This window comes from Scyliorhinus canicula, chromosome 10 (genome assembly GCF_902713615.1).
Source record: "Scyliorhinus canicula chromosome 10, sScyCan1.1, whole genome shotgun sequence".
Taxonomy (NCBI): Eukaryota; Metazoa; Chordata; class Chondrichthyes; order Carcharhiniformes; family Scyliorhinidae; genus Scyliorhinus; species Scyliorhinus canicula.
In genome coordinates this window covers 64,695,387-64,721,608 of record NC_052155.1, presented here as the reverse complement: position 1 = coordinate 64,721,608, position 26,222 = coordinate 64,695,387, and the positions used below count along the sequence as shown (strand labels likewise).

The window sequence follows — 26,222 nt, the reverse complement described above, 5'->3', positions numbered from 1 at the left end:
GTTTGAAACAAACCTGTTGGACTTTAACCTGGTGTTGTAAGACTTCTTACTGTGCTCACCCCAGTCCAACGCCGGCATCTCTACATTAACACTGCAATTAAGTTATTGTGAAAAGCCCCCAGTCGCCACACTCCGGCACCTGTTCAGGTACACAGAGGAAGAATTCAGAATGCCCAATTCACCTAACAAACATGTCTTTCGGGACTTGTGGGAGGAAGCCGTAGAACCCGAAGGAAACACATGCAGACATGGGGAGAACGTACAGACTCCGCAGTGATCCAAGCGGGAATCGAACCTGGGACCCTGGCGCTGTGAAGCAACAGTACTAACCACTGTGCTATAGGAGAGCAGCCAAAGGATACCTATCCCAGGGAAGATCCTGGAACAGAGGTCCACCAGCTCAGCACAAGCCACTGCTTGCCATCTCTCATGAAGAACCTCCCTTGACATCCTGGCGGCAATTGTTGGAAGGGCAGTTACCACCTTTCCACCCCTCGGACTGCAAAGTGCCAGGTTGGCACTGCAAGAGGTGAGGCCTGAAGTGGGTGCAATGCCCTGCATGCGATCTCGGGTATGGAGCGGAGCTGCAGCAGATATTTGAGATGGGAGCGCCCTTTAAAAATATGCTACAAACTCAGAAGTGCTGTACCTACCCGAGAGATTAGGTCATGCTCCTCTCAGTTGCAACGTGGACCCTGGTGTGGAATGGCATGGAAAACCCATTTGGAAATCCCCCCCACCAAGTACCATGAAATGGGCAGTCCAGGGCACACCTAGCGCCAGCAGGAACCAGCCCAGATTCTCTGCTGGACTCCTGAATGGAGAATCCAGGCCATAATTTCCAATTCTGTTATAAGGCACTAGAAATTTGCATATGCACTGCAACCTGCAAGGTTTTGTATTGATTTCCATTTGTTCATTCTCTAAGCTAACCAAAAGCCAGTCAAAATGTTTAATACTCCAAAATGGATGCAGTACTTAGATGCAGAATAATAAAATCAAAATATATGCAGCTAAGGGCGTCAGATATATGCAGGTAAGGAGGTTTGTTAGGTGGCAGGGTGGTGGAGTTCCCACTGCTGCCGCCACGAGGGGTCCAGGACAGGGTGCTTTCGGGGACATGGGTTGGAGGGGAGAGGATATCGGCACGTATCAGATGATGCAGGAGGAGGAGGCCTCGGTGGAGGAGCTGAAGGGTAAGTGGGAGGAGGAGTTGGGTGAGGAGATCGACGAGGGGACATGGACGGATGCCCTGTGAGGGTAAATTCCTCCTTCTCTTGCACAAGGCTCAGTTTAATACAATTTAAGGTGCTGCATAGGGCGCATATGACCGGGGCAAGGTTGAGCTGGTTCTTTGGGAGAGAGGACAGATGTGTTAGATGCTCAGGGAGCCCAGCAAACCACACCCACATGTTCTGGGCGTCCCCAGCGCTGGAGTTCTTCTGGGGGGGGGGGGGGGGGGGGGGGGGGCGTAGCAGAGACAACGTCCAGGGTGGTTGGATCCAGGTTTCAGCCGAGCTGGGGGCTCGCAATATTTGGGGTGGCAGAGGAGCCGGGAGTGCAGGAGGCGAAAGAGGCCGGTATTCTGGCCTTTGCATCCCTGGTAGCCCGGCGAAGGATTCTTCTTCAGTGGAAAGATGCGAGACCCCCAGGCATGGAGTCCTGGATTAATGTCATGGCAGGATTTATTAAATTGGAGAAGGTCAAGTTTGCCTTAATGGGATCGGTACAAGGGTTCTTCAGGCGGTGCCAACCGTTCCTAGACTTTCTAGCGGAGCAGTAGGCGATGGTCAACAACAGCAGCAACCGGGGGGGGGGGGGGGGAAAGAGTTTGGGGTGGGTGCGGGATTTATGCGGGTTTGTTTGTTTTTCTTGATTGGGTGTGCATATTTGCGTTTATATCGTTTATCTTTGTTAATTTATTCTTTTTGTATATGGGGGGGGTTGTTCTTATTTCTTTGTGTTATTTTTATTGTTGACAATTTGTGAAAACTTGACTAAAAATTATTTTTTAAAAAAAATTATTTATCCCTTAGATGTTTGGTAAGTCACCTTTGCTTACTTGAGGTGGTTTGCATTATTTAAACTGAACATTCCCATTGCAGTTTTTCCCCCTTTGGAGCGGTTTCAAAGGATGGGACAAGTATTTTGAATTTTAATAGCTCTTGTCACGTATTCCATCATGACATAATGCTCCAGATTTTGCCCACTTGCTGTTAATTTCGCTGATAGCTATCCAGGCGTTTCATTGGCTTTTCAGAAAAAAAATTATCTAATCCTGTGTCTTTTACAACTTTGCTCCCTCAACAGGCAATGCCAGTGAAAAAGGCAGGGAACAGCGAGGTTCTTCAACCAGAAAGAAGTATCACTCAGTGAGACATACAAAGTAGAGATTTTCCCTGCCAATGCTGTGACAACGAGATCTGTTTTTAGTGCCCAAGAAACCAAGAATAAGTGCAATGTGTTTTTCATGTTTTTTTTTAAATTGAGCCATTGTATTTAAATTACCTCTGATTTTCCCAGCCAATCAGGTTCAGTGGCCATGGTAATGGCCTGTGCAACTGCAGTATTTCAAGGCACATTGCAAAGATGACATTTGATGAATTCTGGAGATGAGGGGACTAAAGAAAGAACTGCCAGAATGGAGTCCCAACATTTCAATTCAGCATCATGTTCAACTAATGCTTCCCTGGAGGTGATACTGAGATACACAAAAGCCAGCAAGGCCATTCTACTCTGCACTGATTTTGGGGTGGGGTGGGGTGGCGCGAAGGAGGTTACAAGTGGGACGGAGGGCAGGAGAAGTTATAATGGTGGGAAATTTAACCACATCTTGGACCTATTACCTCAGCCCATTCACTCTGCCTTCTCAAGTCAACTCCAGCATATCACCATTTCACTTCCACACTTATGGGGGCAGATGCCCCCATCCTGCTCTGTATTTTCTCATGCTCCACTGAAACTCACACTCATCTTTAATGCAACATTGCATCTCTCAGTCACTTTCAACAATTGTTATCCATCCATTCAGTCATACATGCTATTAGACTCAGTTATATGTCTCTTCTTTCCCTTCTTGCAGAGGAGGAGAGGACAGAACACCAGGGACAGGCAGAGGACCGGACATGATCTTCCATCGATCTTGCAACTGAAGCTGAAGGAGAGACATCATCAGAACCATGAGCGTGCAATGACGACATCAACATTGGAGAAATTGCGAATGCACCAGTGGCCGGAGCGGAATTCCTGATTTCCAATTTATCAGTTGCAGGACCTAGTGAATAACCATTCTACCTCAATGGAAGATTAGCACAGTATTTTATGTTGCCTTGGGAAAGAGAACAGAGGAAGCTATTTTTGAGATCTGGCTTCCCTACAAATCACAAAATATCTCAGATCGACAGCAGTTGTGTGTGGACAGCAGCAACTGCTCAACAAGTGCAAAACTAACGGGCAAGTACAGTTAATTCATGCTGTTCCAGCAGGCCTTGACAAGAGTGTAGCAGTGCAACCTGTGAAGGAGCTGGGTATCTCCGACATAAACTTCTGGTATTCCGCATTAAGCTGTACATGTACATACTACAGAGGCTGCTGTCAAATCTCCATTTCAATGGTGATTGCCAATAACCTCATCATTATCTTTACTACAAATTCCAATTTATCATATGCATATCCTTATGCACATGTGCAGTATATTTGGAATGTTGCATCTCTACACAGTTTTTAATATATGAAACGTTGCAAAACATTGCCCAAAATAACAAATTAAAAAATGAAAAAAGGATAACTACACATTTATGTTGCATGCTTAGTTATCTTTTTCAGGTTATATCTTGGCATCTCATTTATCTATTGGTAATTACAGTAGCACAGCAAATGAAGTTGTAGAGAGCTAATACTCTGTTCTACTGTGATTGTCATCCTTTGTCATCCTTCGTTCTGTTACGTTTCTCAATTTGCAACCATTACTTCACATATTGCGGAGACTGCCAAAATTGTTATAATTTAATGAAATTGACATTACCTTTCTGGACTGGGAAGCTGTCGTCTGTGCTGGATTGCCTCGGCAAGATTGACAAAATATTCTGGTTTTACTATGGGTCGACAACAAATCATTGCACAGATAGTCTTATAAGGAAAAAGGAATGGAGATATTATTACAATTGGCACATATCAGCTAAAGCAATGCATGGACAGTCATATAATCTACAGTTCAATTCCTTATTGAAAGTAGGTACAACTCATAGGTTCTCAGAGAATGATAGTGAGCCAATTGCTTTTATCCAAAACAAACCTGATCTATGTATAACTACGTCTTGATTTAAAGCACATTTCATCTATCCGAATTTAAGCAACATACTTGAAAATATTTGAATGTGTTAACTCACATTTTGTATTCATAAAATAATAACAGGAGAAATTTGCAATTTGACAATTAAACTTGCACTTATCCAATGCCTTTAACGCAGTAAAACATCCCAAGACACTTCAAACAATTAGGTGTGGGCCACATAAGGTGGTATTAGGACAGGTTAAAGTGGAGAAACAAAGGAGGTTAAAGTGGAGAAACAAAGAGGTTCAGAACCATCATACAATCTCTACAGTACAGAAAGAGGCCATTTGGCCCAAATCTGCACCAACCCTCTGAAAGTGCACTCTACCCAGGCCCACTCCCCCACCCTCGTAAATTCCCCATAACCTCACCTAACCTTTGGGCACGAAGGGACAATCAAGCATGACCACTCCCAACTCACCTGCACATCTTAGGACAGTGAGAGAAAACCGGAGCACCCGGGCGAAACCCATGCAGGGAGAATTTGCAAACTCCACACAATCACCAAAGGCCAAATCGAACCTGGGTCCCTGATGCTGTGATGCAGCAGTGCTAGCCACTGTGCCACCATTTAGAGAGGGAGCTCCGGGCATGGGGCCTACACAACTGAAGGAAAGGTTACAAATGCAGGAGTAAAGAAAATCAGCAATATGCAAGAGGCCAGAATTAAAGGAGTGCAGAAAGCAAAGGGTGACACAGAGTGAGGAACAGGCAAAACCATGGAGCAAAAACAGAAGTGCTGCCAACTAAAAGTCAAGACAGGTCACCAAGCAATCAAACACTCTCAATGAAAAACTATACATGGAATCTGAAATAGATCAATCCAGAAGGAGCAGTTTTATCTCACTACCATAATATGCCAGTATCTTGAAGAATCCATACATCTACCACATTGCAGTTAAATTTTAGAAAATAAAATTACATGGAAACTCCTCAGTTTTATGTTTAAAAACTAAAACGAAACTCATAGGCAACAAAAAAAGTTATTTTTGTCAAATATTTCAATTGCGTTCAATTAAAGTCACAAGTATTTTCAATTATGTTCTTAAAAAACCCAAATGAAATACTGTACAGCATTATGGGCATCTTCTCAAGAGCTAAACAATTGCACTTTGAACCACTTTCGGAACTCAGTACTGTTTGGGTTGTAGAAACTGATCAGCAGTCATTTCAAACCCTGGAAATTTGGGTGGCATGACAGCACAATGGTTAGCACTGTTGCTTCACAACGCCAGGGTCCCAGGTTTGATTCCCGGCTTGGGTCACTGTCTGTGCGGAACGGCACTTTCTCCCTGTGTCTGCGTGGGTTTACTCCGGGTGCTCCAGTTTCCTCCCACAAATCCTGAAAGACGTGCTGTTAGGTAATTTGGACATTCTGAATTCTTGCCCTGTGTACCCGAACAGGTGCCAAAATGTGACGACTAGGGGGTTTTCACAGTAACGTCATTGCCGTGTTAATGTAAACCTACTTGTGACAATAAAAATTATTTTTAAAAATTAATTTCATGTTTAAAACTGAATGAAGCATTGTACTTTCAGTTAAGACAAAGTGTTCAGTTATTTACAATTGGCATTGATTTAAAGCTTGGCACAGTCTCTCACAAAACCTGGTAAAGTTAAACATTCTTATGCTTTATTCCAACTGACCTTCACAGTGACCTTGACAGATGACATGACAAGGTGAGTGTTAGCTTCTGTCCAACTGCTGCTAATATGACCTCCAAGTTGTAGAACTGATTTGTTTAGTGCACTTTTCTCTGGCCCATCCAAACATGAAGAGCATAAAATTAAGGGTTCATATTCCACTCTGAGGGGGAAAAATATATTCATCACACTGCATCAAAAGGGACATACTATTGCACATGAAAATCAAGTGATAGCAGCAGACTGCCTCAAAGATTATACTATCAAAATCGGTTCAATCATGGGTGGCACGGTAGTACAATGGGCAGCGCGGTAGCACAGTTGTTAACACTGTTGCTTAACAGCGCCAGGGACCCAGGTTTGATTCCCGGCTTGGGTCACTGTCTGTGCAGAGTCTGCGCATTCTCCCCATGTCTGCGTTGGTTACCTCAGGGTACTCCGGTTTCCTCCCAAAAGACATGTTTGTTAGGTGAATTGGACATTCTGAATTCTTCCTCAGTGTACCCAAACAGGCGCCATAGAGTGGCGACTGGGGGATTTTCACAGTAACTTCACTGCAGTGTTAATGTAAGCCTACTTGTGACACTAATAAAGATTATTATTATTAAAGATACTCAGAATCAGTCAATCTGTGATAGAAAAACACACAAGCGGCCATGTGAAAATTGTAGGAGTCAGGTCCACAAAACCAGTTATGCATAACATTGTTCCATTATTGTTCTCTTCCTCCAGTGACAGATAATTTTATAGGATGGAAAGGTAGACAGTCAGTTTCAACAGAATTGGGAACATCTTCCAACTTTTCCAGATCAGGAAGGTTGGCATAACAAAACAAAAACGCTTGTATCCTTTTTTCCATTAAATCCTGGAGCAGAAAGAAAAGATATTTTCTTACAAAAGACAATTCAAAGAGTTGAATTTAGCACCATGCCAAATTACCATGCTTGTAGACAGATTCTGCCAACATTTGGAGGTTTCTAGGTGATGGAAACATTTAATATCAGGATTAAGAGTCAGCAGAAAGTTATATGGTTTCAATAATTATTAAAATGCAGTAGCTAGTCTGCACGGAGTGAAGTTTCACAAACCAGAACAAAGACAAATTAGCAAATTCAGGGCGTACTGAAGAGGGAGGGCAAACATACAGATACCTTGGCATACGCTAGTACCAATGATATAGGTAGAAAAAAGGATGAGGTCCTGCAAGCAGAATTTAGGGAGCTAGGAAGCAGATTTAAAAACAGGACCCAGAAGCTAGTAATCTCTGGATTACTTCCAGTGCTACGTGCTAGTAAGTATAGAAATAGGAGGTCAGTCCAGATGAATGTCTGTCTCGAGAAATGGTGCAGGAGGGAGGGCTTTAGATTTCTGGGACATAAGGACCGTTTTGGGGGATGGTGGGACCTGTACCAGGTGGACGGTTTACATCTGAATCGAAATGAGACCAGCTGCCTTGCAGCGAAGTTTGCTAGAGCTGTTGGGGAGGGTTAAAAAGGCAGTAAACTATTACCTGAATTTGCTTTGGAAAAGTCCAAATGTGACCAATTCTCCTGACTTCAAGATCCTTGGGTTGTCATTCTGCAAGCGCTCCTCATTTACGAAGGTTCCGTATTTTGAAGTATCTTTTAATGTCAATACAGCATTTCTAGCAGCTTGAGTCTTTAAAGAAATAGGAAATAAATTTAGAATGCTAAACATTTGCTATCAAAAAACTATTCAAGGACAATCGTCAGCTAATAAATTAGTTGGAATGGTCACTGCGCACGGCTCTACATAAAACAATTAGGTGCGATTGTTTTGCTGAAAGTGACACTGCTATTCAGATTATTTTTAATGTTTACTACAAATCCATAACATGTATGTGTGCATTGCAATCTGATGGATTTATGAATACTTATACACAAGTATATTATCGAATTATTTGTAATTTTTCAATATTACAAGGAGGGTTACCGCACAATCACTTGAGCTTTTGCTGAGAAGCAGACAGTTTTGTGCTGAAGTTCTTTCAATCAGACATTGAAGTTCTGTTGTCATGACCCCAAATGCGGAATACTGGCCTTAACCAGCTGCCCTTATTTATCATGTTACATAAGTGGAGCTGCATAGAAAGATTTCATTTTCAACCCCTAACCTAGGTTTTGTGAGGGCCACGAAGAATCCAGCACGAGTTTTCAGGATACAAAGAAATAACATTTATTTACAAATTAACATATATATATATATATATATATTATATATACACACACACACACACACAACAGCAGCAGCAACAACTTCTCTTGCTGCCAAACTCCCCTCTCTCTGGTTCCAAACTGGCCAGCTCTATTTATGCAGGGAGTCTGCTAATGATTTCTCTGCCCCCCTCATTGGGGAAGCTCAGAATCCCACAGGATTATGGGATTGTCATTAGTCCCCAGCCAATGGTAATCAGGGAGGTTATAACATCCCTCCCCTCCAAAGTCCAAGGAATCCACCGAAGACCCTGGCGAAGGAGGGCGTCGGATTGGTTTTGCCGCAGGCCGGATCCCATTTGCACAAGGCGTTGGATCAGGCGGCGTGTAACGAGATGGAGACCAGCGCTTCCGTGATGAACGACATAATGGTTGTACGTCCACGGCCCGTTGGCCCGAGGATTCCCCCTCTGAGATGTCTTGTGCCTCCACCTCGGAGTCAGAGTCTGCTGCCTCCGTCATCACGGCGTCTTTATCTCCACGCGGTTCTGTCACGACCTGCGCAGGCTTTGAGTGAGGCACCAGAGGAAGATTGTGAGGAATACTTTCCATTGTGTCTGGTCTCTGCCGCTGTAGGAATGAGCTCCTGGGGCGGGCAATCTTTGGCAGGGATAGTCATCTGCACCGAACATGGTCTACATGTTTGCGCTGGAGATGCCCCTGAGCTTGTACCTGGTAAGAGATAGGGCCTGTTTGGCGAAAGATTATGCCAGGGACCCACTGGGCACCACCAGCAAAATTCCCAACGAACACTGGGTCACCAGACGTAAACTGCCGAATCGGCCGATGCCGAGAAAAACCATGTTCTTGTGTGCGGCGTACTTTTGCGCCAATGTCCGGGAAAACCATGCTAAGGCGGGTGTGAAGTCTCCGGCCCATTAGGAGTTCTACGGCAGCTACCCCAGTCATCACATGGGGGGTGGTCCTATATGAAAACAAAAACCGAGCCAGTCTCGTGTCCATCGACCCGGAAGACTGCTTCTTTAGGCCTCGTTTGAATGTCTGCACTGCGCGCTCCGCCAGCCCATTTGAAGCCGGGTGGTAAGGGGCAGTGTGGATATGGCGTATGCCGTTCATCTTCATGAACCTTGCAAACTCCTCACTTGTGAACGGAGTGCCATGGTCCATGACCAGCACCTCGGGGAGGCCATGCGTACTGAAAGACAAATGCATCTTCGATTGTTGCGCAGGACGTTGTGCCTCCCATCTTATGCACCTCTAGCCATTTAGACTGAGCGTCGATTAATAGCAGGAACATGGATCCTTGAAAAGGGCCGGCGAAATCCGCATGCAAGCACGCCCAAGGCCATTCCCAGTGATGTAGGGGCGCAGCCAGCGGAAGCTTCAGATGTTCCTGGCAAATGGAGCAGTTTTGGGCCACCTTCTCAATGTCGGTGTTGAGGCCTGGCCACCAGACCTAACTCCGGGCCAACATTTTCATTTTGGTCACACCTGGATGCCCATTGTGCAAGTCTCTCAGTATCAGCTCCTGTCCTTTTTCCGGGACAATCACACGTGTCCCCCAAAAAAGGATGCCGTCTTCCACGCTGAATTCGGACAGCTTGGAGGAAAATGCCCGCAACTCGCCTGGGAGCTGTCTATGCTGCCCACCATACAGGACTATGTGCCGAACCTTTGACAGGACTGGCTCCATCTGGGTCCACTCACGGATCTGTGATGCCATGACAGGCAAGGTGTCCATAAAATTTAGGGTTGCAACCACCTCACCGGTCGTAGGGGTTGACATGGGGCCGGTCGATAAAGGCAATTGGCTCAGTGTGTCGGCATTCCCTATCTGGGTTCCTGGTTTGTGTTCCAGAGAATACTCGTATGCAGCGAGCAACAAAGCCCAACGCTGGATCCGTGCGGAAGCAATGGGCGGTATTGGCTTATCCTCTCTGAAAAGTCCCAGCAGAGGCTTATGATCAGTCACGATAGTGAAGTGGTGGCCATATTCGAACTGGTGGAAACGTTTCACCGCAAAGACCACTGCCAGGCCCTCCTTCTCGATCTGCGCGTACTTTTTTTCCGCTGCAGTCAATGAGCGGGAGGCGAAATCTATCGCCTCGTTCTCAATCTTGTGGGACAGGACGGCCCCAATACTATACGGGGATGCATCACATGTGACGAGCAAAGGCTTTCCAGGATCATAGTGGGTTAGTAACCCAGAAGACGACAATTGTTGTTTTACCCGCCGGAAAGCGGTTTCTTGCGCCTGACCCCAAACCCAGGTGTGATTCTTCTTTAGCAGAAGGTGCAACGGGGCCAGCATAGTTGCCAGATTGGGGAGGAACTTCCCGTAATAGTTTGCGAGGTCGAGAAACGAACGAAGACGCAAAGTGTCAGTCGGGGCGAGGGCCTGTTGAATCGCGTGCACCTTCTCTGCGACGGGGTGCAAACCTTCAGGGTCCACCCGATAACCCAGGTAGACTACTTCCTTCGCCTGAAAAACGCACTTTGTGCGACGTAAACGGACTCCAGCCTCCGAAAAGCGTCTAAGGACAGCCTCCAAATTTTCTAAATGTTCCTGCTCCGACGTCCCTATGATCAAAACGTCATCTAAGTGAACAGCAACACGCGGTAAACCTCTCAAAATGCCCTCCATAACCCGTTGAAAAATAGCACAGGCAGAGGATACTCCAAAAGGCAAACGTGTATTTTCATACAGGCCCCGGTGTGTATTAATCGTTACATATGGCCGGGAGGCATTGTCCAGCTCCAACTGTAGGTAGGCATGACTCATATCTAATTTTGTGAACGAGAGTCCGCCTGCAAGCTTCGCGTAGAGATCCTCTATGCGAGGCATTGGGTATCGGTCGAGTCGGGAAGCCGTATTCACTGTAAGTTTATAGTCGCCACACAAGCGAACTGTGGCATCTGGCTTCATTACAGGTACAATTTGTGCTGCCCAGTCAGCGAAACGGACGGGCCTGATGATGCCCAAAGTCTCCAAATGAGTGAGCTCCCCTTCTACCTTCTCGAGCAAGGCGTAAGGCACCAGGTGCGCCGGGAAATAGCGCGGCGTGGCTCCTGGTTCGACTTGGATACGGGCTACAACCCCTTATATTTTCCCCAGACCGGGCGGGAATACATCTGGGTATCGTCCTAGCACCTCAGTCAACCCTCCAGAAACTGTTTGGAGGATGTGCTGCCACTGCAACTGCAATGCACCAGTCCCGACCCAACAGGCTGGGCCCATGGCCGCACACCACGATAAGTGGGAAACGCCCCTCCTGGCGTCCATAAACAATAGGGGTCATCGTAGTTCCTGCAATGTCCAATGGTTCCCCCATATAGGTGGCCAACCTGGCCTGTGTGTCAGTTAATGTAGGGGTCTGTATACCTTGCTTGATGCGGTTGAATGTCCTCTGGGCGATCACGGAGACCGCTGCGCCAGTGTCCAACTCCAATGGGTGACCATTGACCTGTACTGTCACTTTAATGGGGGCCACACGGGGAGCTGCCACATAATGCAGCTGCAGGCAGTCATCCTCCGTCTCCACGTCCTTGGGAGTAGTCGCCGCAGGTTCATCCAAATGAAAGGTACGGCCCCTGGGCTGGCCCCAGTTTCGGTCGGAACGACGGCGCCTCTGGCGCCCCCAGGACCGGCGTCCACGACCGGGTCGCGCCTACAAGTCTGACACGGACATGGCTCCTCATCCATTAGTTCTGGAAAAGGCTCCCTTCGGGGAGGAATGTCTGACGGCCACTGGCGTCGATCCGGACGTCGCCTTGCCCAAGGTACCTCAGGGGTGTGGGGGGATGCTTTCGTACAGAAGGGGTTGCGCCCCAAGGCATGCACCTCCATTCCCTGTAGCTCCTGCACTCCTCGTTCTGCGCTCTCTCGGGACAATACTAGTTGAATGGCCTGTTGAAAAGTCAATGTTGGCTCAGCCAACAACTTTCTCTGGGTGGCCGCATTGTTAATACCGCAAACCAAACGGTGGCGTAACATTTCTGACAAGGTCTCACCATAGTCACAGTACTCCGCAATCCTGGATAGAAAGTCGGCAAGGGATTCTCCTGGGGTCCTTTCAGCGGTATTAAACCGGTACCGTTGGACTATCGTGGATGGGGTTGGGTTAAAATGTTGCCCCACTAAGTTCACAAGTTCATCAAACGTTTTGGTGTCTGGCGCAGCTGGGTACGTAAGGCTCCTAATCACCCCAAACGTATGCGGGCCGCAGGCGGTGAGCAATATGACCACCTGGTGCTCGTTTTCGGTGATGTCGTTTGCCCGGAAATAGTAACGCATCCTTTGTGCGTACTGGTTCCAGCTTTCCAGCGCAGCATCAAAAACATCCAAACGTCCATACAGAGGTATGGTGTAACAGAAAACAACTTCCAACCTGTGTCCAACAAAAATCCAGGGAGGTGGCGTCAGCAGTGTAGACAGCTATTCACTTTAACCCTCGTCGCCAGTTTTGTGAGGGCCACGAAGAATCCAGCATGAGTTTTCAGGATACAAAGAAATAACATTTATTTTCAAATTAACATATATATATATATATACACAGCAGCAGCAACTTCTCTTGCTGCCAAACTCCTCTCTCTCTGGTTCCAAACTGGCCAGCTCTATTTATGCAGGGAGTCTGCTAATGATTTCTCCGCCCCCCTCATTGGGGAAACTCATACTCCCACAGGATTGTTGGATTGTCATTAATCCCCAGCCAATGGTAAGCAGGCAGGTTATAACACTAGGCATAAATCACTAACAAGACAAAGTGAGACAATTTAGTAAGAACGTAGCCTTATTTTTTTTAAACTTAAAGTACCTTGGGGTAATATAGAATGATATACAACACTCCTGACCTTCTTACAACCTCAGAGGAATGGAAACAAAAGAAAAAAGTGTTTGACCCACCCCAATATACAGCTGGGTCCTTTAGTGGCTGGTTTTAAATATTCAGCTAATTCACTGTCAAATCAATATTACTTTGATAAAAATGTGCATTAAGCCATACCAGCAAGTTGTATTACTCTCATCCCATGCCGTAATTGCATCGTCTACAATGAATGCGGAAATCATTTTGGAAAGTCACAAATTCCACTCGAAGCAAATAATTAAAAACAGCAGAATAAATAGACAGATGGAATGCTATGATATAATTTACGTTTCCTAAATATGTTAGCATTTTTTTTTCTAAAGGTCATTTTTGTTCATCCATGCTCTATTTTGTCTCCATGTAGCGCTGCTATATGACTGAATATATTATACACACAGGCTGCACCGGTTACCTGCAGCAAGTGTTCCTCAAGGCTCACTTTCAAAGCTTTTTTTTCTCAATTTAAATTTTTCCACTTTAGCGTAGCCAGTTCACCTACCCTGCACATCTTTGGACTGGGGGGGGGGGGGTGAGACCCACACAGACACAGGGAGAACATGCAAAATCCATACGGTCAGTGGCCCGGGGCCAGATGCTAACCTTTACATTCCAACCTAACTCCATAATGAAGTTCATCGTTCTATCACAATAACAAAGCCAAATTTCCTGATGCGCTTTTGTACCGACAAGGTAGTGCCTTAGTTTATCTATGTTCTGATTCTGCATGACACTTTCAGAGATCTTGAAACAAAGCTGTCGGATTCAAAATGTTAACTCGGTTTCTCTCTACACCTGTGCTGCCAGACCTGGAGATTTCCAGCATCTGCAGTATTTTGCTTTTATTCTATCTAGTTTCATTAAGCACGGAAATGAAATAATTTATTCTTTTGGAGTTACTTCCTATCTATTGCAGTGTGAGTGACAATTGAGCTGAATGATTTTTAAAAATTACAAGTGGCACCTTAAGATTGTAATAAAAGGGAAGTACAAGCATTTCATTCTACAAAAGTAAAATTGAAAAAATGATTTCTCACCAGATTTGCAACAGGGTGACTAACTGAAAGTGCAGCATGCGAACGACTAATAGACTGATCATCAAGTAGAAGGATTGCACAGTTCTTTCGACCAACAATGTAATCCACACCAACTAACAAATGGTAGGGCTCTTCTGGAATAGGAATGAAATATTAATGGATATAACAGAAATTAAGTTTACAGAGGCCATCAATTTATTCAAATAATAGAGAAACCATTTTATATAATACTCCTGGCATTGACATTAACTGTGAATACACAAGAATTCTCAAGATAATTGAACAAAAAACAATACAACACAGGAACAGCCCCTTCGGCCCTCCATGCCTGCGCCGAACATGGGGCGCGATTCTCCCAGACAGGGAGAAATCGTAAGGCTGGCGTCAAATCCGGGCGGGTTTGACGCCAGCCTCCCCCTCCAGACCGGGAACCGATTCTGGTCCCCGGTCGGGGTTAGTATGCCGCGGCCGTGAACTCTGACATCGCGGGCTTAACGAATTTCGTTGAGCCCGCTTGCCAGAGTTTGCGCCGGCTGACGCGTCACATGACGTCAGCCGCGCATGCGCGGATTGGAAGACTCCAACCCGCGCATGCGCGGATGATGTCATCGCGCATTTGCGCGAAACCCGCGCATGCGCGGGCTGGGATGCCCCTCAGCCGCCCCGCGAAGTGATACAGCGGGGCGGCGGAAGGACAAAGAGTGCGCGAGAATCAGACCCACTGCCCGCGATCGGTGGGCACCGATCGCGGGCCCAAGGCACACTTGGCACGGCCGTGGTACTGCCGTGCCATGGTTTTCAAAATCGGGTCTTTACGGCCGTTTTTACGAACGGCCAGACCAGGTGTGTTTGCCGTTCGTAAAAACGGCCGTAAAGGGCTTGGAACTCGGCCCATCGGCCAGCTGAGAATCGCTGCTGGCCGTAAAAAAACGGCGGCAGCGATTCGTATCGGGAGTCGGGCATGGGGGGGGGAGAATAGCGGGAGGGCGTCGGACTAGCGTGGCCGTAAAAATTTACGAACCCCGCTATTCTCCGCACCGTCGTGAGTGCGGAGAATTGCGCCCATGATGTCTGTCTAAACTAAAACCTTCTGCACTTCCAGGGTCCGTATCCCTCTATTCCCACTCTACTTAGCATTTGTCAAGATGCTTCTTAAACGTCGCTATCATTGGTTACACTTCAATTGTTGCAATAAATGTATTCAGAAATAAACAAGAAATTTCCTTCAACAATAATAGTTTCTCACAACACCAGATTATGGCTTGTGTGACTCCTTTTTAAAAAAAAACCATTTTATTAGGGTATTTGTAGTTTTAATAATAACGATAACAGCACCATACACATGGTACATAAAACATTTCCATCCCTATTACGTTCTTCACACCCCCAACGATGAAACAATAGCCTAACTCTCACCCTGCTAGATTTCTGCCTCTGCTGACATTTTAATTTTCTCGGAGAAAGTCGACGAACGGCTGCCACCTCCGGACGAACCCTAACATTGACCCTCTTAGGGCAAACTTTATTTTCTGGAGACTGAGAAATCCAGCCATGTCACTAACCCAGGCCTCTAATTTCAGTGGCTTTGAGTCCCTTCACATTAACAGAATTCATCTCCGGGCTACCAGGGAGGCAAAGGCAACAACGTCAGCGTCTCTCGCCCCCTGGACTCCCGGCTCTTCCGACACTCCAAAGATCGCCACCTCTGGACTCGGCATCACCTGTGTTTTAAGTACCGTGGACATAGCCTTAGCAAAACTCTGCCAAAACCCTCTAAGCTTTGGGCATACTCAAAACATGTGGACATGATTTGCTGGACCTCCTGCGCCCCTCGCACACCTGTCCTCTACCCCAAAAAACCTGCTCATCCGGGCCCCCTCATGTGTGCCCAGTGGACTACCTTAAAATGTATCAGACTAAGCCTGGCACATGATGAGGATGTGTTAACCCTGCTAAAGGCATCTGCCCACAGACCCGCCTCTATCTCTCCCCCCCTAGCTCATCTTCCCACTTGCCCTTTAGTTCCTCTGAGTTTCCACTGACTCCAAGTTCTTTGTAGATATCTGATACCTCCCCTCTCCCACCCATGATCTGGAAACTACCCTGTCCTGTATCCCCGGTGGTGGCAGGAGCAGGAAGGTCAGCACCTGCCTTCTCAGAAAATCCCGTACCTGCAGATATCTAAACCCATTCCCCACTGACAGTTCAAATTTCTCCTCCAAATCCTTCAAGCTGGGGAAGCTCCAGTCTATAAATAGATCTCCCATCCATTCAGCCATCTCCGAAACTCTCCATCCAGTTTTCCCAACACAAACATATGGTTATTGTAAATCGGGGCCCAGACCAATGCTCCCTCCGCTCTCCTATATTTCCTCCACTGCCCCCAGACTCTGAGCCACCACTACCACCGGGCTTGTGGAGTACCGGGCCTGCGTGAACGGCAGAGGTGCTGTTATCAGTGCTCCCAAACTTGTGTTCTTACACGTTGCCGCCTCTACTTGCCCTCCTACCCACTTCGTAATTATGGCTATATTAGCTGCCCAGTAGCAGTTACAAAAGTTCGGCAGCGCCAACCCACCATCCCCCTGACTATGCTCCAACAATACTTTCTTCACTCGTGGGATTTTACACGCCACAAAAAGCCCAAAGTCACCTTATGCACCTGTTTAAAAAAGGCCCTCGGGATAAAGATGGGGAGACACTGAAAGACAAACAGAAATCTGGGTAGGACTGTCATTTTCACCGTCTGTACCCTCCCCGCCAGTGTCCCATCTCCTCAAGTCCTCCTTCATTTGTTCTACAAGCCAGGACAAGTTTAACTTGTGCAATGTCTCCCATTCCTGTGCCACCTGGATTCCCAGATAGCGAAAGCTCCTTCCTACCATTCTAAATAGCAGCTCTCCTAGTCTCCTCTCCTGCCCCGTCGCCTGGATCACGAACAACTCGATTTTCCCCATATTCAATTTATACCCCGGAAACTTACCAAATTCCCTCAAGATCCGCATCATCTCCCCCATCCCCTCCAAAGGGTCCGAAACGCACGTAAAGTGAGAACCGGTGTGTGTGTCCCCCCCCCCCCCCCCCCCTCCCCGGACCAGCGCTTAACGCCATAGCCAATGGCTCGATGGCCAGAGAAAACAGCGGGAAAGAGGCCTTGCCCCTCGGTGCAGTTTAAAATAGCCCAACATCCACCGATTCGTACGCGCACTTGCTACTACTGGTGCCTGATACAGCAACCACACCCAATCAATGAAGCCCTGACCAAACCCAAACCTTCCTAACACCTCCCACAAATAATTCCACTCCACCTGATCAAAGGCCTTCTCCGCATCCATCGCAACCACCACCTCCACCCCCTCTGAGGACAACATGATAACGTTTAAGAGCCTTCTAACATTGGCCGTGAGTTGCCTGCCCTTTACAAACCCGTCTGGTCTTCCCCATCACTCCCAGGAGATAGTCCTCTATACTTGTGGCCAATTCTTAGCCAGCAGTTTGACGTCCATATTCAATAGGGAGATCGGCCTTTATGACCAGCATTGCTCAGGGTCCTTCTCCCGCTTCAGAATCAATGAGATCAAGGCTTGTGACATTGTGTGGGGAACGACTCCCCTCTCCCTTGCTTCATTAAATGTCCTCACCAGCAGTGGGCCCAATATCTCAAGAGAGCTTCTTGGAGAATTCCACGAGGTAGCCATCCGGCCTCAGGGCCTTGCCTGACTGCATGACCTCCAGCCCTTCCATTATTTCCTCTATTTCAATTGGGGCTACCAGCCCTTCCACCAGTTTTTGCTCCACCCTCGGGAACCTCAGCTGACCTAAGAACTGCCTGATCCCCTCCACCCCAGCCAGGGATTCAGACTCATATAACTTGCTATAAAGTCCTTAAACACCTCATTCACCCCACTGGGTCCAGGATCACATTCCCACCTCTGTTCTTTACTCTCCCCATCTCCTTGGCTGCCTCCCTTTTCCTTAGCTGGTGTGCTAGCATTCTACTGGCCTTTTCCCCATACTCATACATCGCTCCCCTTGCCTTCCTCAGTTGTTACACCACCTTCCCTGTAGAGAACAGCCCAAACTCCACCTGTAACCTCCGCCGCTCCTTCAGTAACCCCATATCCAGGGCTTCCGGTTATCTCCTGTCCAACTGCAGATCTCCCCAACCAGCCTATCCCTCTCTGATCGTTCCACCGTTTCCCTATGGGCCCGTATCAAAATTAACTCCCCTCTAATCACCACCTTCAGAGCTTCCCACACCGTTGATGCCGAGACCTCCCCCGTATCATTTATTTCCAAATAGTTCTGGATGGATTTGCTCACCCGCCCACACACACACCCTCATCTGCTAATAGTCCCACATCCAACCTCCATAATGGGAGCTGCCCTCCCTCCATACTATCCCGTAGATCCACCCAATATGGGGCATGATCCGACACCATGACTGCAGAGTACCCGGTATCTACCACCCCTGGAAATAGAGCCCTGCTCAAGATAAAAAAGTCGATCTGAGAATATTAAACATAATTACTTAATTATAATTTAGAGGGGTATGTAAGCCAGAGATCGGAGAATACTGTATTTAGCTTTCACATTTAAGTAGAAAGCTAGTGCGAGAAAACATATAGTTCACAGTAATTTTTAAAAAACAAATAGGTTTTTACATTTAATTTACTAATTAATTGACGCAATGTCAATTAGAGGGGTGCAGTGCTCTGACTGTGAAATGTGGCAGGTCCAGGAGGCTTCCAGCGTCCCGGATGGCTTCATCTGCAGAAACTGCACCCAACTGGAGCTCCTCACAGACCGCATGCTTCGGTTGGAGCAGCAGTTGGATGCACTTAGGAGCATGCAGGTGGCGGAAAGTGTCATAGATAGCAGTTATATAAATGTGGTCACACCCAAGGTGCAGGCAAAGAAATGTGTGACCACCAGAAGGGGCAGGCAGCCAGTGCAGGAATCCCCTGTGGTTGTCCCCCTCTCGAACAGGTATACCCCTTTGGATACTGTCGGGGGGATAGCCTATCAGGGGAAAACAGCAGCAGCCAGAGCAGTGGCACCAGGCCGGCAATGATTTTCAGCAGAGAGGGTCAAAGCGCAGAAGAGCAATAGTCATAGGGGACTCTATAGTCAGGGACACAGATTCGCGCTTCTATGGACATGAAAGAGACTCCAAGATGGTATGTTGCCTGCCTGGTCCCAGGGTCCAGGATATCTCCGAACACGTAGCGGGCATCCTGAAGGGGGAGGGCAAATAGGCAGAGGTCGTTGTACATATTGGTACTAACGACATAGGCAGGAAGGAGCATGAGGTCCTGCAGCAGGAGTTCAGGGAGCTAGGCAGAAAGTTAAAAGACAGGACCTCTAGGGTTGTAATCTCAGGATTACTACCTGTGCCACGTGCCAGTGAGGCTAGAAATAGGAAGATAGTGCAGCTAAACACGTGGCTAAACAGCTGGTGTACAAGGGGATGGTTCCGTTATCTAGACCACTGGGAGCTCTTCCGTGGCAGGTGTGACCTTTATAAGGACGGGTTGCATCTAAACTAGAGAGGCATAAATATCCTGGCCTCGAGGTTTGCTCGTGTCACACGGGAGGGCTTAAACTAGTATGGCAAGGGGGTGAGTACCGGAGCAATAGGTCAGAAGGTGAAAGCATTGAGGGAGAACTAGGGAATAGGGCCAGTATGGTTCTGAGGAAGAGCAGACAGGAAGATGTTGCTGAAAACAGTGGGTCTGGTGGCCTGAAGTGCATATGTTTTAATGCAAGTATTACGGGTAAGGCAGATGAACTTAGAGCTTGGATTAGTACTTGGAACTATGATGTTGTTGCCATTAGAGAGACCTGGTTGAGGGAAGGACAGGATTGGCAGCTAAATGTTCCAGGATTTAGATGTTTCAGGCGGGATAGAGGGGGATGTAAAAGGGGTGGCGGAGTTGCGCTACTGGTTAGGGAGAATATCACAGCTGTACTGCGGGAGGACACCTCAGAGGGCAGCGAGGCTACATGGGTTGAGATCAGGAATAAGAAGGGTGCAGTGACAATGTTGGGGGTTTACTACAGGCCTTCCAACAGCCAGCGGGAGATAGAGGAGCAGATAGGTAGACAGATTTTGGAAACGAGTAAAACCAACAGGGTTGTTGTGATGGGAGGCTTCAACTTCCCCAATATTGACTGGGACTCACTTAGTGCTAGGGGCCTGGACAGAGCAGAGTTTGTAAGGAGCATCCAGGAGGGCTTCTTAAAACAATATGTAGACAGCACAACTGGGGAAGGGGCTGTACTGGACCTGGTATTGGGGAATGAGCCCGGCCAGGTAGTAGAAGTTTCAGTAGGGGAGCATTTCAGGAACAGTGACCACAATTCAGCAAGTTTTAACGTGCTGGTGGATAAGGATAAGAGTGGACCTAGGGTAAATGTGCTAAATTGGAGGAAGGCTAATTATAACAACATTAGGTAGGAACTGAAGAACCTAGATTGGGGTGGATGTTTGAGGGTAAATCAACATCTGACATGTGGGAGGCTTTCAAATGTCAGTTGAAAGGAATTTAGGACCGGCATGTTCCTGTGCGGAAGAAGGATAAATACGGCAAATTTCGGGAACCTTGGATATCGAGAGATATTGCAGGCCTTGTGAAAAAGGAAAAGGAGGCATCTGTTAGGGCTAGAAGGCTGGGAACAGACTTAGCCTGTGTGGAATGTGAGGAAAGTAGGAAGGAACTTAAGCAAGGGAGTCACGAAGGCTAGAAGAGGTCACGAAAAGCCATTGGCAAATAGGGTTAAGGAAAATCCCAAGGCTTTTTACATGTACATCAAAAGCAAGAGGGTAGCTAGGGAAAGGGTTGGCCCTCTGAAGGATAGGCAAGGGAATCTATCTGTAGAGCCAGAGGAAATGGGCGAGGTACTAAATGAATACTTTGTATCAGTATTCACCAAAGAGAAGGAATTGGTGGATGTCGAGTCTGGAGAAAGTGTGTAGATAGCTTGGGTCACATTGAGATCCAAAAAGACGTGTTGGGCGTCTTGAAAAATATTAAGGCAGATATGTCCCCAGGGCCGGATGGGATCTACCCCAGAATACTGAAGGTGGCTAGAGAGGAAATTGCTGAGGCCTTGACAGAAATCTTTGGATCCTCACTGTCTTCAGGTGATGTCCAGGAGGACTGGAGAATAGCCAATGTTGTTCCTTTGTTTAATAAGGGGAGCAAGGATAACCCAGGGAACTACAGGCCGGTGACCCTTTCATCAGTGGTAGGGAAATTACTGGCGAGAATTCTTCGATGTAGGATCTACTCCCATTTGGAAGCAAATGGACGTATTAGTGAGAGGCAGCATGGTTTTGTGAAGGGGAGGTCGTGTCTCACTAACTTGATAGAGTTTTTCAAAGAGGTCACAAAGGTGATTGATGCAGGTAGGGCAGTGGATGTTGTCCATATGGACTTCAGTAAGGCCTTTGACAAGGTCCCTCATGGTAGACTGGTACAAAAGATGAAGTCACACAGGATCAGGGATGAGCTGGCAAGGTGGATACAGAACTGGCTAGGTCATAGAAGGCAGAGAGTAGCAATGGAAGGGTGCTTTTCTGATTGGAAGGCTGTGACTAGTGGTGTTCGGCAGGGATCAGTGCTGGGACCTTTGCTGTTCGTAGTATATATAAATGATTTGGAGGAAAATGTAACTGGTCTGATTAGTAAGTTTGCAGACGACACAAAGGTAGGTGGAAATATGGATAACGATGAGGACTATCAGGGGATACAGCAGGATTTAGATTGTTTGGAGACTAGAACGGAGAGATGGCAGATGGAGTTTAATCCGGACAAATGTGAGGTAATACATTTTGGAAGGTCTAATGCAGGTAGGGAATATACAGTGAATGGTAGAACCCTCAAGAGTACTGACAGTCAGAGAGATCTAGGTGTACAGGTCCACAGGTCACTGAAAGGGGCAACACAGGTGGAGAAGGTAGTCAAGAAGGCATATGGCATGCTTGCCTTCATTGGCTGGGGCATTGAGTCTAAGAATTGGCAAGTCATGTTGCAGATGTATAGAACCTTAGTTAAGCCACACTTGGAGTATGGTGTTCAATTCTGGTCGCCACACTACCAGAAGGATGTGGAGGCTTTAGAGAGGGTGCAGAAGAGATTTACCAGGATGTTGCCTGGTATGGAGTGTTAGCTATGAGAAGCAGTTGAATAAACTCGGTTTGTTTTCACTGGAACGATGGAGGTTGAGGGGCGACCTGATAAAAGTCTACAAAATTATGAGGGGCATAGACAGAGTGGATAGTCAGATGCTTTTCCCCAGGGTAGAGGGGTCAATTACTAGGGGGCATAGGTTTAATGTGCGAGGGGGCAAGGTTTAGAGGAAATGTGCGAGGCAAATGTTTTACACAGAGGGTAGTGGGTGCCTGGAACTCGCTGCCTGAGGAGGTGGTGGAAGCAGGGATGATAGTGACATTTAAGGGGCATCTTGACAAATACATGAATAGAATGGGAATAGAGGGATACGGACACAAGAAGTGTAGAAGATTTTAGTTTAGACGTGCAGCATCGTCGGCATGGGCTTGGAGGGCCTGTTCTTGTGCTGTACTTTTCTATGCTCTTTGTGTACTTTGTGGAGATAGGAGAAATAAGAAAACTCCTTCACTCTTGGCCGTCCGAACCTCCATGGGTCTACTCTCCCCATCTGCTCCAAAAACCACTTAGTTCCTTCGCTACGGCTGGCACCCTCACTGTCCTAGATTTTGACCAGTCCAATCCTGGATCAATGACCGTCTTGAAGTCTCCCCCCATGATCAGATTATGAGACTCTAAGTCCGGGATCTTACCCAACACCCGCCTCAAATTCCACATCATCCCAGTTTGGTGCATATACATTCACAAGTACCACCCGCATCCCCTCAAGCTTCCCACACACCATAATGTACCTGCCCCCCGCATCTGACATGATTCTCCCTGCCTCAAAAGCCATCCGTTTGTTAATCAGGATCGCGACACCCTCTGGTTTTAGAGTACAGCCCTGAATGAAATACCTGGCCGGCCCACCCCTTCCTCAGTCTGGTCTGGTCTATAACCTTTCGGTGTGTCTCATGTCCGCCTTTAATCCCCTCAGATGCGCGAACACGCGAGCCCACTTAACCGGCCCATTTAGCCCGCTGACGTTCCAAGTAATCAGCCAAGTTGGCAGCTTCCCCTCCGCTGCCAATTAGCCATCACCCTTCTTAGGCCAGCCGCCAGCTTGCATCCCTAGCCTCCTCGGGCCAGCCCTCGTGCACCAGGCGCCCTCGACCTCCCCTTTGTCCCCTAGCAACAGTTCATCCACTGTCAGCAGAGCAGCACCTCTGCACCCCTCCCTCCCCTCCTAGTAACAGCACCAGAAACCCAAACCCCCCCATCTCAAACTTTTCACCTGCTCACCCCCCACTGCGCTTCTGTGAGCTCGCTAGCCTAGTAGATCCCGCCAATGACACCAGGAAACCTATCTCCCCATTGTTCTCCCTCCTCCCCTCGCTTGGACATACATATTCAAAGCATCATAGTCCCCAGTTAACAAACAGTAGAAAAAGACCGTCAACCCAACTTCCAATGAAACAGAGTTAACTTTACATTTCTGAGCAGCTGCTCAAACATCGTATCACAACGAAAATCAAAGTAAAAAGGGGCAAAAGCAACCAAAGAAAAAGGAACCAGAAACAAAAATAACCCTTTGTTACAGAGAGCACTGCATATTCAAAACAACACAGAAGTGATTTTGATCAAATCGCCACCGCAGTGCCCACCCCAGGGTTCAGTGACCTTAATCCCCTGCTAGCCTTTTGTCCTTGATAAAGTTCATAATTTCATCTAGTGATTTAAAATAAAGTTCCTGGCCCTCAAACGTGACCCAAAGACGCACGGGGTCCTGAACTTCACCCCTTTCTTGAAGAGGACCGATATTGCCCTATTAAATCCAGCTTGTCTTCTGGCCAGTTCCGCGCCCAGATCCTGGTAGATGCGCAACTCACAGTTCTCCCACTTACAGCTCCGTACCTGCTTGGCCCACCGCAAAATCTGTTCTTTGTCCAGGAACTGGTGCATTCGCACCACCATTGCCCTCGGCGGTTCATTCGCTCGCGGCTTCCTTGCACGAGCTCTATGCGCCCTGTCCACTTCCAAGGGTCGCGCAAATGCCACATCTCATATCAACTTTTCCAGCATACTGGTGTTCGATCCCTCACTGCCCTCAGAGAGGCTGATGATCCTCAGGTTCTGTCTCCTGGACCTGTTCTCCAAGTCCTCCAGCTTCTCCTGCAACCTTTTCTGGTGGTCCTTCACCAACCCACCTCGGCCTCCAAAGCGGTTAGATAGTCCTCGTGCTCGGACACTTTTTCCTCCAACCTTGTGAATTGACCCTCCGTGGGTTTCTAGACCCTGTTCCACCCGATCAATCGATGCCCTAATCAGGTCCAGCGTCTTTTTCTTTAGCTTAGAAAGCTCTCCTCAAAGAACTTGACCAGCTGTACCGTCGACCACTGTGCCACCACCCCAGGATCCTGCACCTCCGCCATGCTGACCTGCGCTGCCGGCTCTGCACGCATCTTCCTTGCTTGACTATATCGTCTTACACGTCTACTTCTAGTCCACTGCTCCATACACAGGTGGGGGATTTCTCCTTACTGTCTCATTCTCCACCGATTTATCAAGTAAAATTCCGAGAAAAAAATGGGAGAAAAGGTCCAAAAGTTTTGTCACACACGGGAGCTACCAAACGTGTGACCTCCTACTCTGTGGCCGCCACCAGAAGTCCCCACGGTTAAGTTCTTTTCAAACTGTGATAGTTTATGGTCAGGAATTTGATCTCTCATTTTGAACAGAAAATAATATATTGCATTATAAAAAAACTATACCCTGAGCTTTTCATTATAATTTTATTGCATTTATTAAGGTGCAGTTGAACTCGCAGAATCAAGAATATTAAAACATAAGGCTGGTGACTTGTCTACTTTCAGTCCCATTACCAATTTTAAACAAATTTATTTTTGAAATTCTATTACCAGTGGTGACATTTTTCATATTATCTTCAGATATGCCTGCAGTCCAACTTTAACCTTCCATTGTAAGCAATTAAAACAAATATTTATTAAACAGATATTTAATTTCCTTTGATGGCAGCACAATGATGTTAGCACTGCTGCCTCACAGCATGAGGAACCCGGGTTCGATTCCGGCCTTGGGTGACCATCTATGTGGAGTTTTCACCTTCTCCCCGTGTCTGCATGGGCTTCCTCCAGATGCTGCAGTTTCCTCCCACAGTCCAAATGTGCAGGTGAGGTGGATTGCCACTCTTCTGAGTGACCAGGGCTGTGCAGGTTAGGTTTCAGGGGTAGGGCCTGGTGAGTGGGGGAGTGGACCTACATAGGATGCTTTTACGGCTGGATGGTGCAGACTTGATGGGCCGAATGGCCTCCTTCTGCACTGTAGGGATTTTATGACCGATTGCTCCCAGACCCGTGACTGTTTCTACATTTATGTGGTTATAAAATGCCAACTTTTCTGTTTGCATAACCCACAGTCAATTTATCTTAGATGACCCTTTCCTAATAATGATGCTTTTACAGTATTTCTTGTTTTCCTCCATATTCTAATCATGATTTTAAAAATGAAAGTGCATTACCAGGTTTCAAATTTGAGGGCAAAAACGTTGGCCGATACTAAATGTAACACTGAGGAACTACTGCGCTTTCAGAGACCATGGACTGGATTCACCATTTTTGAGACTTAAGTGGTGACATCAGCAGAGCAGCTGTGGCGTTTTACAACAAAAAAAAAAATCGCCGCCAAACCCTCATCGATCCTGCTACCGATGAGAGACAAGCAGTTGTGCCGAGTAGAATTCCCGGCTGCCATGATATAGACGGCTGGAGAATGGCCGGGTCCTGGCCACGCATGTGCACAGCGACGACCTGCAGCGGTCTTGCCATAAAACATGGCGCCAGTCATGTGCGGACCTGACCTGCCAGATAGTGCCCCCCTAGCCAATCCCTACCCATCCCCCCCCCCAGCCGTCCCCACAGCCCTCTCAAAAGCCCCCCAGCTAGCAGCACGGCTGCCGCCCGACTGTGGCGTCGCTGGACAGTCTGCAGGTGCCAGACTGGGTTCCCGACCGCTGAGAC

At 47.3% G+C, this 26,222-nt stretch overlaps 1 protein-coding gene across 6 annotated transcripts in view; it reads right to left on the bottom strand.

Annotated features, from left to right (window-relative positions):
- Positions 1-26,222, bottom strand: part of nbn (nibrin) — a 98,479-nt gene that overhangs the window by 65,336 nt on the left and 6,921 nt on the right. For 4 of the 6 annotated variants that reach the window (XM_038809085.1, XM_038809088.1, XM_038809087.1 and 1 more), the window contains exons 2-5: positions 14,072-14,205; positions 7,488-7,636; positions 5,981-6,140; positions 4,025-4,128 (exon numbers count right to left, since the gene is read on the bottom strand). In XM_038809085.1, coding sequence (XP_038665013.1) covers positions 4,025-4,128; positions 5,981-6,140; positions 7,488-7,636; positions 14,072-14,205 — 547 coding nt within the window. The remainder of the gene's footprint in view (positions 1-4,024; positions 4,129-5,980; positions 6,141-7,487; positions 7,637-14,071; positions 14,206-26,222) is intronic. The other 2 variants (XM_038809086.1, XM_038809092.1) reach the window with 2 other exon arrangements.